This window comes from Megalobrama amblycephala, linkage group LG4 (assembly GCF_018812025.1).
Source record: "Megalobrama amblycephala isolate DHTTF-2021 linkage group LG4, ASM1881202v1, whole genome shotgun sequence".
NCBI classification, from domain to species: domain Eukaryota; kingdom Metazoa; phylum Chordata; class Actinopteri; order Cypriniformes; family Xenocyprididae; genus Megalobrama; species Megalobrama amblycephala.
The window spans coordinates 4,262,975-4,279,213 of record NC_063047.1 but is presented as its reverse complement, the minus strand read 5'-3'; the positions used below and the strand labels follow the sequence as shown (position 1 = coordinate 4,279,213).

The 16,239-nt window shown below is 38.4% G+C and overlaps 1 protein-coding gene across 2 annotated transcripts; it reads left to right on the top strand.

The window, feature by feature from the left end:
- Positions 1–444: 444 nt before the first annotated feature.
- On the top strand, positions 445–15,978 carry si:dkey-15h8.17 (uncharacterized protein LOC100034454 homolog). 2 transcript variants are annotated; one of them, XM_048186890.1, is made up of 10 exons: positions 445–713; positions 1,023–1,057; positions 4,443–4,505; positions 5,606–5,804; positions 6,902–7,657; positions 8,911–9,149; positions 9,480–9,549; positions 10,270–10,435; positions 13,077–13,198; positions 15,733–15,978. In XM_048186890.1, the coding sequence occupies exons 4-9, from the start codon at positions 5,609–5,611 to the stop codon at positions 13,195–13,197; spliced, it is 1,548 nt and encodes a 515-aa protein (XP_048042847.1). In that variant the 5' UTR covers positions 445–713; positions 1,023–1,057; positions 4,443–4,505; positions 5,606–5,608; the 3' UTR covers position 13,198; positions 15,733–15,978. The 2 variants fall into 2 exon arrangements, with proteins under 2 accessions (XP_048042847.1, XP_048042848.1); XM_048186891.1 differs by lacking the exon at positions 13,077–13,198.
- Positions 15,979–16,239: the final 261 nt, after the last annotated feature.

Genomic DNA, 16,239 nt, shown 5'->3' with positions numbered 1-16,239 from the left:
TTGTCATCGCTTGGAACACGAGGTAAGTCCACTTCTGACACCATGTTATATTATTGTTTAGGAACGGACAGGAGACAGCGTGCGTGTAACATATGACTTTACTAAAACTCTCACTTCCGGCGCATACTTCGCATGCGCACATTACACATCCATAACATCCTATCAGTACAATGAGTACCCCGAAAAGTGCTATATAAATGTAACAAATTATTATTATTATTGTTCTCCGGTGGGGGATGCCGCTGTCGTGGGGTACTCGCGTTATCAGCTGCAGATATAAATCGCCTGATTTTAGATATTTGATCCATGTTTTTTTTTAATGCTGCATAATCAATTAATGACAGATTTTTGGTTGGAATAAAAACCCTAAAACTATTTCTAACCTACTTAAATAAGTTACATTTACCTTAACCTTATTCTAACATGCATTTTCCTGCACTGTAAAATTTTTCCAGGATTTCACAAGATATAACTGTAATATTTCACAGTTAATTACATTATTACCACTTCACAGGCTTTAACTGTGATAATTCACAATATAATACCGTATTTAGACTTTTACTGTGAAAATAATGCAGGCGCGGGGCTTTTACAAGAAACTACTGTGAATGCCGTCTTTTTTGACTTTTTTGAGTGGCAACTGCGGCAGCGTCATCAGAGCGTCATCAGAGCTCTCTGATCTACGTGGTCCCATTCGGTGGATTCAGACAGCGGTAAGTGTTTAAATGTCAAACTTTATCAATTTGATGTTTTTTATATGATAGTGCATGTAATTTAAAAGTATGAACCAAATTAGCGTTAGTTGTAGGTTCTGTTGTCATGTTTTTGTAACTTAGCTGGAGCAGACTCGCGTCGACGTTTAAGCGCGCAAATTTGAATGAAAAGACGTTGGTTGTAGTGTTAATTATACCGTATTAAGTTAACTGTGAGATGTCTGATTAGATACACCGTCGAACATTTAACTTTAGCTTTACTTAAAGCTTATATTAGTTACTCTAACAGCGTTCTCTCTTTTACCACAGCTTCTACATTGACCGACGATACATAAAGTTATAAGGTAAGATGTGGCCTTAATGTGGGTATTATGACAGTTATTATCAACTAGATAAATTATGGTGTTTGTGGATTTGGGCAAAGGTGGATTAAATTCATCTAAAATTAGTAACTTTATAATTTTCTTCCCTGCTGTGTGTGTGAAACGGAGCAACCGTTGTCTTTCTGGTCAACAGAAAAATGAAGTGCGCATGTCCATGTATTTTTTTTTATTTTTTTTTTATCTTGTCTCTGGAATTTTCCACTGCCAAAATAAATGTTTTGCGCGGCAGTTTTCCCGCTGTTAGACCAATGTGCACTTATCTGTGTTTTGCCAGTACATTAATGTTGGTTATAACTAGACAGTCCAAAGTAATTGCAGTGATTTGTATCTGTAGGATATACGTTTGTAATTATTGTCTTTTAATCGTCATCTGGTAATGGTGTTTGTATATTCAACTTAAATACAAACCGTATAGTTTAGTTTCCAGTAGCCTACAGGGTGGTGATGTAGCTTTCTAGCTACACTACACACTGTTCATTTTAAAGTTAAAAACCCGAGTAGTCCTTAATAGATTCTATATTTTCACATTTATCTTTAACTAATGTGTATATATTGTTCATTACTTTTTATGTGGTTCAGTAGTCTTTAGTAATTTAGGTGTGGGTGATCCAAATACAGTATGTTGGTGTTATAAGGGCAATCTGCTAGCTACATCCAAAATTGCTAGTTTAAAAAAGCCCTGTATTTAGTTTTTCTCAACTGAAGAACACAATGTTCAACTGTAAATTCAGTTTATGTGAGCATGTGTCTGAGACTGTTAGTGAGTTTATTCAGCACTCAAAGCTGCATAGCAATGCTCCTAACTTTAAGTACAATTGCGGTGTGCCTGAATGCTCTAGGATGTATCACAAAGCAAATATTTTGACAACTCATATGTATAGAGAGCATAAAGGGCTTGGATCATCTGTGCGACCTTGCAAGCAATTTGAGACTCCCTTAAAATGTGTTGCTCCGTTTTGTACAGTTGCATGTGACACCGTAAGCTCCCTCATCAAGCATTTGAAGTCACACATACATGAAGGATTAGAAATCAAATGCCCAGTCAGAGGTTGTGATTGCAGCTTTACAGTTGCATCCACTTTAGCCTCACATTTTTCAAGGAAACACAAAAACCTAGATCACACCTTGTTAGATGTGTCCGATCCTGCTGAGCCTAGTAGTCTGCATAGTCAGCCATGTTCTGATACTTCTGTTGTGGATGATAATGAGCCAGAGGGGCCATTTGCTGTAGATGAAACTCTCTATTTGCAAAACCTTGCCCTTCTGTATCTTAAATTACAAGGAAAGTTATTGCTACCAGCCAGTACCATACAGACAATCATTGAGGACTTTCAAAATGCCCATGAAATTGGCTTATCACATTCCCTTATGATCTTAACTAAGAAACTGAAAGAAATTGGAATCCAAGAGGACACTATAAGCAACATCATTGATGAAATGAACAGGGAAGATCTTCTTAAGATGTGTAACAGGGACATTTTGAGTACAGACCAAAAAAGGAAGGGTTTTTTTAAAACCAGTTTCAACTATGTTGAGCCTGTGCCTTTTCTTTTGGGCAGTGATGAAAATGGTAACGAGTGCTTTTCCCAGTATATTCCCATCCATGAGACGTTAGCTACACTGTTCAAAAGTGAATCTGTAAGAGAACAATATGTCGCCACACATTTGCAACCAGCTACTGAAAATATAATTCAGGATGTGAGAGATGGAGAGGGATTTAAGGGCAATCAGCTGTTGAAAACAGAGCCTTCCTCTGTTGGTGTGATCCTATATCAAGATGCTTTTGAGGTTGTGAATCCACTTGGTTCAGGGAAAAAAAAACACAAGGTTTTAGCTGTTTACATGACCCTGACTGACATTTTGCCTCACAATAGATCCACAATAGATCAAATGCAACTTGTCCTCCTATGTAGGGAGAAAGATTTTAAATACTTTGGCATGAACAAAGTTTTTGAACCATTGATCACTGACCTCAAACTTCTAGAGGAAGAAGGTATTTTGACAAATGATGGCAGAGTAGTAAAAGGAGCTTTACTCGCCATTTCAGGAGACAACCTGGGATCACATTGCATTGGGGGATTTGTCGAAAACTTCAGTCGGGCAAGCCATTTCTGCCGCTACTGTGAGATTGACAGAAATGCATTCATGAATGAACCATACACGTGTGGGACTTCAAGAACTGCACAATCCTATCAAAGTCATTTGCAAGGTTTAGACACCAGTGCTACTGCTACAGTATGCGGCATCAAGATGGACTCTCCTTTTAACCAGCTTAATTATTTTCATGTTTGCCAGCCAGGGCTCCCGCCATGTCTGGGGCATGACTTGTTTGAGGGTATTGTGTCTTATGACCTTGCCTTGTTTGTTGGTCACTTGGTTCAGGAGAAGCACTTTACCTACTTACAATTAAACAGATGTAAAAATCAATTCAAATATCAAGGAAATGATGCCAGCAGCAAACCAGCAGACATGTCTCCTGGTAGTGAACGCTTAAGTGGACATGCAGTTCAAAACTGGTGCTTTCTGAGGTTGCTACCTCTTTTTGTGGGTGACAGAATTAAAGATCCTTCTGAAAATGAAGTATGGCAACTCATTCTGCAGCTGAGAGAGATTGTGGAGCTTGTTTGTGCACCAACCATTACAACAGGCCAAGTGGCATATCTTAAAGTCCTTATTGAAGAATATATCTTCAGTCGTCAAAGGCTTTTCCCTGCCAGTCCATTAAAACCCAAGCATCACTATCTGTGCCATTACCCAGAGCTGATTCTTCACTTTGGCCCACTTATACGCCTGTGGACGTTACGGTTCGAGAGCAAACACACCTTCTTCAAGCAGTGTGCTAGGAAATTGCACAACTTTAAGAATCTTTGCAAAACTCTTGCAGAAAGACACCAACTATTGCAAGCCTACCTGAGTGCAGGCAGACTCTTTCCTTCAGATGTGCATGTTGATAAGGGTACAGAGTTTTATGTGAGTGATTACAATGACAGGATCAGGGCTTCAGTAGCTGGTCAAAATTTTGAGTCACAGTCTGCAGTAGCTTGCAATGAAGTCACAGTGAAAGGCACAGTATACCGAAAGGGGATGTGTGTTTTGCTTGAGAGTACTGATAGAGAACTTTCTGTGGGAAAGATTAATCTTATCATTGCTCTTAATGAGTCTGTGCAGTTTGTGACTCAGAAACATACTTTTGTGAAGCTGAGCGACATGGGTGTCTATTGTGAATTAGGAGCAGCCCAAGAGGATTATGTTTGCATCGAGCAAAAGGATTTGCTTGACTATTATCCTCTTCCATCATATAAAGTATATGATATATCACTAATTGCTCTCCACCATTCTTTTCCAGAGGCAGTTTGAACTAGCACTTGTCAGAGGTAGCCGGAATTGATGTGACGAGTGGAGCAAGCAGGTAGAAATGCACACACAAGAAGTAAACTTATTGGGTGTTCCTTTTAATAACATTTTTTTAAGCTATGGCACAGGTTCTGCTTTACTACCATATGTTCTGTAGTACATGTTCTCATCACAGTGATTAACAAAAAAAAAAAAAAAACTGATTGTAAAACTGTTCATATTTTAAGCTTGTTTAAGCTTAAAGTCATTCTTTTATAATTCATCACACGGTTAAAATTTATATGCCCAGAGCTGGTGGTTTTTAGGTGTGATAAAAAAAAAATGCTGAAGAAAAAAAGAAAATGATGCCATCCCTGCCTGTATTAGATAAACTATTAAACTATTTCAATAGTATATTTGTCTAAACTGTTAATGGTTTCTTAAATATCCTAGTTCATTACATCCAGATTCAATTCATACATTCCTTTTGTCAATTACTTTAGACAATGTTTTGCTTACTAAATGTGTTTTTCTAAATAGGTGTAAATAGTTTGATTGTATTCCCCAAGTTAGTATATAGTGTATAGTAGTGTATATAGTTAGTTTATAGTGTATAGCAGTGTATATAGTTAGTATATAGTGGAAAGATATCTGTTGTTGAAATGTTGGACAACTTGTACATTTTATTATTTTTTTCCTTATATAGCGCTTTTAACAATGTAGATTGTTTCAAAGCAGCTTTACAGAGATAAGTGTATAATTTAAGGTTACAGAGATTGTTTTGGCTTTATAGCAGTGTTAAGTTATTTTCCGTCTAAAGTTAGTTTTGATTGATCCGCTTCTGTCGCAATGATCATTTGTTATTAAATCAGTGGCCGCTAAGTTTGAGCAGACATACAAACAACAGATATGTAACATGTAACATTAAAGTGTGAGGAAACATAATTTGTTTCTAATCAACATGGAAAATGGACAGTGTGACTGAAAAGTGCAGTAAACTCTTGGAAACTTTTAGTTTGGTCAGGAATGACTGAGTTATATATAATGATGAGTTATATATAGTTCCACTCTTTTAGGTACAGTCTGTTGCAATAATAAAGCTCAAACATTGTGTATATAACCATAGTAATTTGACAAATGGAATTGTTTGTATGTCTGCTCAAACTCTTTTTTCAGAAAATGGATGAAGTAATGATGAAAGAAGTGGTGCTGTCATTCATACCTGGTCTCTCTGAAGAAACTCTGACTTCACTGCTGTATGGGTTGCAAGAGCTTGGTGTGGAAAGCAAGGAAGACCTTGCTTTGGTTCAAGAAAAAGACATAGAGAAATACCTTCGACCTATTCAGTGTCGAAAGTTACTGAATGGCTTTAAAGGTAACTATATTTTTGATACTTTCCCATTGAAAAGTTGAATAATCTAAAGTTAAATAAAATTGAATAGAATAAAAATAAAGTTAAAACTAATGCATATAATGCATAAAATTAAGAAAAAAAAAACATTTTTGAAGAAAGGCAGCATTACATAAGTGTAAATATAGCATGAATATAGCATCTACTCGGTCGGTCAGTTGGGTTAGAAATCTGCCCAAAGTAAACCATTTCTTGGCCAAACGTTTTTTTTTAATTTTTTATTATGATTTTGTAAATTCGTACCCGCAGAGCTTCAAACGGCATCCGACCCGTTTTCCAACAGCTGCACTAATTAAAATCCGCACCCGACACGCTTAAAATAGAACCGACACTCGACCCGCAACCGAAATAAAATAAGTTTAGCCAATCACATTATAGACACAATTACAAAAATTTTTATTGACAGGTCATACAGAAGTTATTACACGACAATTAACACAAGGACAAGTTCAGCCGAAGCTGTCATAAGGCTGGTACTTGAAGAACATTGCTAACGTTACCATAAAACTGAGTAGCCTTATCACATTTTACCAATCGAACTGACACGGCTACAACACTATATCTGCCACGCAATTTCGTATAACCTACATCTGACCATTTTGGGTTCAAACACGCCTGCACACCACACATCCTGTACTGAACAGTGTTACATTTGAAAAATACTGTTCGATAGAACTGCTTTCTTACCACAGTTATCTGCGTGCTTCCTCGGCGATGAAGTTACACATCTGCGGCTATTCAACACGAAAATGCATGCAGCAAATAAGCCTTTCACAATATTTTCTTCAGATAACTCCAAATTTCTCCCACAACACATGCATGGTGTTTGAGACTCACTGTATGTCATGTCCATGTACTGAACTCTTGTTATTTAACTATGCCAAGATAAATTAAATTTCAAATTCTAGGGCACCTTAAAAAAAAAAAAAACATGAGCAAAAATAAGAAAATACATTTTTTTTGTCAAAGACTACATCCAGATCGGATTCAGAGCGATAATCAAACACAGATGGTGTACCTTCTCTCTCCCTTTATGTAATAATCTGTTCTCTTGTGTGTAGGACTCGCAATAGTTCAACTGGAACTGGTTCCTGTCACTCCAACCGTTGTCCCCAGCTCCTTAAACACTCCTTCCAACTTCCCATGCACTCAAGACACCATTTCATCTCCATCCTTGCCACTTGGCAGACCATGGCATGTAGCCTTCGAGGTCAACTGGGATAGGATGCCAGCAGCTATTCGAAAGGCACTGACAAATAATACAAGACCATCACCAAGCGATAGAAAAGATATGGTTAGGGCAGTGGTTGATCAGATGTTGGATCATGAGCCTAACCCAAACAGAACAATGTGTCACAACATTGCTCGAAGCATTGTAAGGAGCTATCCGAAATGTTTTGCTGACGTTGCAAAAAATGGAGACATGCTTGGAGATGGTTGTCATTCTTTTCTGCAGCAAATAAAAACTAGGGTGGAATATAAAACCAGGAACAACACACTAGTGAGACGACGCAGAGAGAGGACGCACAGTCAGGTACCAGATGAAGGCAGAGGCATGACTAGAGGCCCTGTAGATCAGTACGGCTGTGTAAGGTGGTGTCCTGTGGAAGTCCCAGTTGGCGAAACTGAGCAATCATTAGATGGCATCAAAAGTCATCTCCTCAACATCTACTCAGAGGAAGGCATGAGTGGTGCTGAGAGAGCTGAACCTCTGATGGAGAAGACCTATATCATCCAGCGACGCTATCTTAATAGTGTACCTGCGCCAGCCATTGCAGTTGTAAAAGAGGAATGGCCTTTTCTCTTTTCACCAAGAGGTATTTTTTCCCTATTCCATCTTGTGAAGCACATGGCTCATTGCATGGGTGGAGTATAGTCTCAATCATCCGAAATGTAAAATGCACATCTCTTTCAAAAACAATCCAAAGCTATAAAAATTCCCTTATTTTACAAGGCAGTATGTATGTAACGGGTTGCGACTATAGCCGCTTTCCGACCAAGTAGTTATAGGAACTTAGTTTTAGGAACTGTCCACTTCTAAACAGTTCTAAGAACTACTCACCCCCAAACTCGGTTTTGCTGTTTGCGTTCGCACTGGCCAAGTGGCCATAGGAACTGGTAGGAGGGGTAAGGGAGTGACGCAAGCACGGTGACTTTTATTTTGACTGCGCGACAGACCTTTATTTTGGCGGCGCTGAGAACGCCAGAGCAAACAATGCTCGCATTCTCTGTGTTTATTAGTTAGCAATCTGTCTAACAGTACTGTTTAGTATCTTATTAGAAAGAACTGTTATAGAAAGTAGACAGTATATGAAAAAAGGTTATTAGCCTATGCCGTGTGGTTGATGTCCAGTGTTGCTAGCTGGGCAGATAAACATAGCCTAATCATGTTTGGTTTGGTCCCCTCAAAGTTGCGTTGGATTTTCTCTTCAGCATAAAGGTTTAGAGACCCATCTATCACTGTTTTTCATGTTTGTATAGTTAGTTTATGGAGTAAATATATAGGCTATAATCTGTGTGTTTACATTCTAGCTGTTTTAAAAATGGCGGGTGCTGGTGTTCCCAGGGTGTTCCGCGTGCGTCCGGTCAATCAGCGTACACTAACGTCACGGATAGTTCCTATAGTGCTGGTTTAGACCCTACTCTGAAGTAGGGCCTAAATTAGTTCCTACAAATGGAGTTCCTAGAACTAAAATCGTTCCTTGTTCCTGCGGTGCGAACACGCCGACATCCGGGTACTTTAGCCAATAGTTCTAAGAACTGTGAAAAGGTTCCTCCGGTCGGAAAGCGGCTAAACACAGGTCTTTCTTCAGGGTTATTGTCCACAATATCTTTCTTTTGTTTTGTTACAATAATGAGTTAAAGGGGTCATGTTATGTAAAATTCACTGTTATAAGTTGTTTGAACAGCAGAGTGAGAACAATGAGCCTATACTGGCAAAAATCCACTCGCTCGTTTTTGAGGCCATATTCCATCCATGCAACACACACAATGTACCTGAAGCATCCAAAGAGCACCTGTTTATAACTACAACAAAGATTCAGCAGCACTTCTACTCCATTATCTTCAGGTATATGTTCCCACTTTACTCTTCTGACCGATGTCTCCATCCTCGTGAAGTTTCGAGAGGCCCTGGAGAACAAATTCAACACCATTCTGAAGTTCTGCCAAGAAGTCAACTGTCATCAAGGCGTGAAAGATGTTTTGGCTTGTTTTGAACCGGAGGCTTCAGACAAGGCTACATGCATTCTTCTCCTTCTGATGGCGTACTTCAAAGAGCCCAAGGATGCTATTGTGCTTGATGTTGATGTAAGTATATTTTCACTCTCACATTAACATAAGCATTAGGCCTATTGTTTTTTGTAAATGGTAATAGGACTATACTTATATTGCATCTTTCTAGTTTTCTGACCACAAAAAGTTATTCACTCTACACTTCACCATTCATACAGGTGCCAACCGCTCATCAGTCCAAAGAAACCAGTCACATTGTCATGATCACATTCTAAACTTTACCAAATGTGTACTGCCTAATCTAAGATAAATCAATGGGGGCCAAGGGAAGATTTGTTCACAAATATAGCTACTATAGGTACAGATTATTAACAGTTGAATCTTATTCTACTGTTATTTTTGCAGCCTTGTGCCACAGCCACTGATGTAGAAGGGACTGTGATGCTACCAAGCACCCCTCGCTTGATTGTTCAAGGTAATGTTGATGTCTTCCTCATTTTGAATGTATTCTGTCAAGTCATCCACAGATTTGTTGTGAGCAGTTTCATGTAGTAACTATTTTCTTTCAACCGATAGTTCCTTCATGAAACTGCTCACAATAAGGTCTGGATTATCTTAAGTAAACCAGGTCATGATTTCTGGAAAAAGACATTGCTGTTGAGTTTTTCAAAAAAACATTTTTGCACTTTGAGCACCACAAACAAAGTTCCATATAGTCCCTTAATATACAAAAAAATCTGTTAAAAAGATAACCTGAGAGTGAGTAGTCTTCTGAGTATGATGCTCATGTATTAATTTCATTTAAAGGATCTAAATGTAAACAAAAAGTCAACATAAACAATCTGCTATCACTCCCCAATTGAACGACTTGGTCTTAAAAAAGTGTAAATTGCAATTCTCATGGCTTTAAAAAAAAATAATAATCTATTATGAAAAGGACAGATTTTTAATATCCAAAAGAAACTTTTAAGTGATAAGGTATGTGGTGGTGTGAATTATACTGTACACCTGAAACTTTATTTACTTATTTACTGTTCAACATATGGAATGTATTGACATTTTCTTTTAAAGAAATGTAACACACAGTAGTTAGAATATGCCACAACTATTTTTACTCTTAATTAAAAATAAATAAAAAAAATGTATTCCTTTACTGAACAGTTGTCCATGATGAGTGTATCTGGTTTTGTTTCAGGTGACATAATGAAACCAAGGGCATGGATGCTGTCGTTGGAGGGTCAAGTGGTCATGGGACCTCACCTTGACTTTACAACTGGTCTGGCTGCTATTTTTTCCAGCTACTACAATTTTAACTTGAAGTATGCTGAAGATGCTGCTTGTACTCTGGAATTTATCCAAAGGTAATATCTACAGTAATATTGTACTTGAGGGCTTGCTTTTTATTTGTTGGGTTAAACAAGGAATGTTTGGATGTATTGTGTTTTGCAATCCGCTCAGGACCACAGCAGCCAAACGGTGATGACCCCCCTTTCTCCCCCTCAAACAAGTGGTGTGTTGCAGACTTAGGCCCCGTCCACACTAGTGCGTTTTCGTTTAAAAACGGAGACCTTTTGCTACGTTTGCACCTCCCGTCCACACTAAAACGGCAAAAACGGAGACCCAAAATGGAGAAGTTTAGAAACGCTGCCGACCCGTTTTTCGTTTTGAATCTCCGGAGGGCGTTTTAGTGTGGACGGGTCAAAACGAAGGACTTTAGAAACGATGGCGTAGTAGAGGCTCACGCTCGGCTCTATGATTGGGTGTCGTCAGTCATGGCGTATATCTTTGCTAGCAGCTGTTGTGCAAGTAAATTCTGCATTTTACAATGCTATAACTGCCTACATGCGCCAGAGGCAAGCTATCATTTCAGCGATCTGTGACAATTCCTGTGTGCAGCGGCGGTACTGACCGCACATGGAGCGGCGGTTTTGGGTTAACCCGGGAAGAACCAGCGCATGGTGGGATAATTTTATCTAATTTTATTTTATCTGCTGGGCAATATGGCCAAAATTTCATATCCCGATATAGCTCATTTGATATCCCGAAAACGATATACATGACGATATAACAATTTTTGTGTTAATTCAGTTCATGAATAGTCAATATAAAATTGTAATCTGGAAATGCAGTTTGAAATGATATACAAAACAAATAAAAGGTAGTAGGGACTAAATATTTATTTTATTTATTTGTTTATTTATTGCAGCGTCTGTGTCTGGAGTTTGTTTCGAGCGCTTACGTCACCACTCAACGCTGCTTTTGCTCGTTGACTTTCTCTGTATTATTTTTCGTGGTTCTTGCGCAGGTGATAAAATAAATTAGTATTGTTGGAGTCCGTTGTTGGCACTGGGAGCCGGCAAACTTTACAAACAACTGTTGTCTGGTCCACGTCGGTCTTCTTATATCCAAACCACATCCATGCATGCGAGATGCGACAGAAGTCGCCCCTCTTTTAAGTACAAGCTCCTCGGTTTGGGTTGGTTGCCCTTCGCGAAGACCCGCCCCCCTTAGTTACTGTCGCTATGTCCGACAAGCTACGCTGCTCTCACGCACACACCATGTTCTCACGCAGTGAAAAATACATCGCGGAGCAGAGAGGAGACTGACAACACGCTGACAGACAGGACAGAGCAGGTTACTTTTCAGTTACTTTTGATATTAAACATATTAAACAAAGTCTCACCTTTCGAATTTGGTATTTTTTTTATAAATTTAAACGATACATACCGTTTTGTGGCTCTTAAATGTGTCTGACAGATCACTGTACAGCATCAGTTAAAGCTGCTCGTGAACTGATCATCTCTTCCTTCTAGTTCATTTATAGCATCAAATAAACATGAATGAACATAACATGGAATAAGAAGGAATGTTGTTTTAAACCACGTAAAGGCGTCAGTACATTCCGTTTTTCAATTTCAAATCCTCCCATGTTAATCTGCTATCTCTCCGTTTATATACTGTCTATGATCTCTCCTCACTGCTTTGTCGGACAAAATGGCGGATGGCTGATTATGATTGGTTAGATCGCCTGTCAATCAAGCTCCCTGCGAAGGGTGAATTACCCTGGTCTGAACCGCGTCTACTACTGTCTTCCTCCATGTTTGTTTATGTATTGCTGTGTGCATGGGCATGCCGTGAGGTGCATCTTGACGTAAAATTCTGCCGTAAAACGCCTTATCGTGGCTTAAACGATAGAGCCTTATATAAAACGATAGACATTTTATATCGTCCAGACGATATATTTCGTCATATCGCCCAGCCCTAATTTTATCAATGAAGTTGTGTTTACAACGGCACGCGTATGCCCAGTGTTGGTGAATGGTCACGTGATCCGCGTTTTCAGTCGTTTTAATGTGGACGGAGATCAATTCTAATACGCAGCTAAAACGCTGGTGTGGACGGAGATCGTATTCGTTTTAATTCTCCGTTTCTAAACGAAAACGCAGTAGTGTGGACGGGGCCTTAATTTGTGTTTCTGTGCTGGAGACCAGACCAGATTAGACCAGAGACAAAGCTTAAAAAAAGTCAGAAACAACTAGAAAACTGGGTGCTTTATTGTGAAAAAGATATAAGAAATGAAATGTTTATCATATCATCTGTGAACGGGTAATAATTCTAGGAGGAAGAGTACAAGTAGAAACAGCCATAGGGAGATGGAGAGGCAACAGGCTCTTACTCCATCCTCTGCAAACGGAACATGTAAATTATGTAAATTGTTGTGTGCGAATGCTTTGCCTAGGTAAATCACACACCTCTACTTTGGTGAAGGTCTATTCTTGACTGTGTTTGTGATGGAAATGTTTTTCAGTTCAGTTCCATGCATTTTTTTTTCTGAATTACAGTACTTACACCTGAATTACACCTTTGTTTAAACTGAGCTAACTTTAGTTTGACTCTGTACTGCAAAAGCAGTGACCCACTGAAGGTGATGACTGGGAACTGACACCTTTTTCATCACACTTGAATTAAACTAACAGGTTTCTTCTGTCTTTTTGTTTGTAGGTGCTTCTTGGGCATCAACCCAGAGACAGGCACAAAATCTAAGAGGCAGAGAGGTCACATGAACCAGCAAGTCTGCACTCTTATCAGGAAGCTCATTGACTTCGAATGGATGTCAATCTAATGTAAGCTGTGTTCCAATTTAAGAACGGACTAATGAAACACAGTATCTGTGTTAAAGGAACACGCTGACTTTTTGTGACTTTATCTTATTCCCCGTATCCCCCAGAGTTCGATAAGTCTATACATACCCTTCTCATCTCCGTGCTTGCCGTAAATCTGTCTGAGGCACCCACCGCTAGCCTAGCTTAGCACAAAGACTGGAGGTAAACGGCTCCAGCTAGCATACTGCTCCCAATAAGTGACAAAATAACGCCAACATTTTCCTATTTACATGTTGTGATTTGTATAGTTACAGTGACTCTAACCATCTTCTAACCGTATACATACTGGGAACTATATTCTCAGAATATACTTGGGGAAGTAGCAGTGCTTCGCCTTCTGAGAATATAGTTCCCAGTATGTATACAGTTAGAAGATGGTTGTCTCATATGACCTTGTTATTTGTACACACTGTGACTATACAAATCACAACATGTAAATAGGAAAATGTTGGCGTTATTTTGTCACTTATTGAGAGCAGTATGCTAGCTGGAGCTGTTTACCTCCAGTCTTTGTGCTAAGCTAGGCTAGCGGTGGGTGCGTCAAACAGAGGCACTCAAGGAGATGAGAAGGGTATGTATGGACTTATCTAACTCTGGGGGATACGGTGAATAAGCTAAAGTCCCAAAAAGTCGGCGTGTTCCTTTAAGCTAGATGTAGTTATGCAGTAAGAAGTTTACTGAAGCTATTAAAGGGTTAGTTCACCCAAAATTGAAAAATCTGTCATTAATTACATCCCCTCATGATGTTCCAAACACAAGAATTTTGTTCTACACAAATTAAGAAAATTTTAAGCAATCTGAGAGCTTTCTGATCCCACCTATAGACTACTATGTTATAACCATTTTCAAGTCCGAGAAAGGTAGTAAAACCATCGTTAAAATAATAATGACTACAGTGGTTCAACCTCAATGTTATGATGCGACGAGAATACTTTTTGTGCGCAATGCAATCACATGCATGATCGAGAACACATCACGTGAAACGCATCGGATACTGGCACAGAAAGGAAAAAAATTGTTGAATCAAGTCGGTATTCTATTTTGTGTTGTTTTGTTTCTGCGCAGTAAAAGTATTCTCGTCACTTCATAACATTAAGGTTTAACCACTGTATACATATGGACTATTTTAACAATCTTTCCTGGCCTTGAAAGTAAAATAATTGCTGTCCATGGAGGATACAGAAAGCTCTCGGATTTCTTAAAATATCTTAATTTGTGTTCCAAAGATTTTTGGGGTGAACTATCCCTTTAATGTGTTCTATAGTGTCTCCTGATTCAATGTAGAGTTTAGATAGACTGCAAAATAAATGTGTAAAATTAATTGTTTTTACGTTTATTTGAATTTAACATGCCTTGACGTCTAAAAAACGTCAAATTTACAGTACTTTACAATATTTTTAAGTGTAAATTTACATTACTTGCTACTGTGTTGAATTACTATGCAATTTAGCATGCAATTTTTACTTAAAGGGTTAGTTCACCCAAAAATGAAAATTCTGTCAGTAATTACTCACCCTCATGTTGTTCCAACCCCGTAAGACCTTCGTTCATCTTCGGAACACAAATTAAAATATTTTTGATTAAATCTGAGAGCTGTCTCACTCCTCCATAGGCTTCTAAGGGATTGAAACTTGCTGGCCCAGAAAATGTATTAAAGACATCATTAATATAGTCCAAGTGACTACAGTGGCTCAATCTTACGTTTACCAAGCAACGAGAATACTTTTTGTGCGCAAAACCCCCCCAAAAATAATGACTTTATTCCACTATTTTTTTTCCTTCTCTCTGGGCCTCGGGTGAATTCATGTAGTATAACAGCGTAGCGCTTCTGTGTAATATGTCACATGCATCACACACATGACCAGCGTCGGCCAATAGTGAGCATACGTGTGACGTATAACACAGAAGCGCTACGCTGTTATACTACAAGAAAAAACTCAAGGCCCACAGAGAAGGAAATGAATTGTGGAATAAAGTTTTTTTTTTTTTTTTTTTTTTTTTTTTTTTTTACGCACAAAGTATTCTCGTCGCTTTATAAACTTAAGATTGAGCTACTGGAGTCACTTGGACTATATTAAAGATATCTTTAATACATTTTTCTGGGCCAGCAAGTTTCAAACCCTTAGAAGCCGATGGAGGAGTGATCCAGCTCTCAGATTTCATCAAAAATATCTTAATTTGTGCTCTGTAATTACTGACAGAATTTTCATTTTTGGGTGAACTAACCTTTTAACCTCAATCATGTTACTTTCAGTCCTGTTACTCACGTGAAAAATAATAGGACTGGGTAAAAGTAACAGGAGTGATAAGAGTCCTGGTTTGTTGATTTAATATTAATTAAGAGTACTATTCACATAATTTTTTTTAAATAGTTGAAATTACTTAAATTGTAGACATTTTAGGATTAGTGTTACAATGCGAGCACCATACTTACAGGGAGTCAGTCCACCACAGAGTAACTTAAACTTTTTGTCTTTCTTATCTTTTGTATATAGTGGATAGAACCCACACTATGCAGGTGCCAGCTGCGATGGAAGGAGCGAGACACCTGCGACCCTCTCTATTCCCACCTTTTTGTCTTTTCTTACATCTCTCTCCCTCACTCTCTCTTCTCTGTCTCCTCCTTTCTCTTTTGACACACGTTCCTGTTACCCAGTGTCAATCCCTGTTGCCCAGTGTTTTATTCATGTAATTAAATTGTATTTTACTTCTAAAAAATAAAAGTTATGTCACTGTTTTTATCAGTTTTGTTTGGTCCTTCATTTATGCTAAATCACAGTAATAGATAGACATTCACAGTTATGTACAATAATTCTACAGCTGCTTACTGCTAAATTACAGTAATAGATAGACTAATTTCACAGTTAAATACATGAATTCTACAGCTGCTTACTGTTAAATTACAGTAATACATAGACACCAACTGTAATTTCACAGTTAAATACATTAATTCTACAGCAGCTTACCGCTAAATCACAGTAATGCGATGTCATAATTACTGT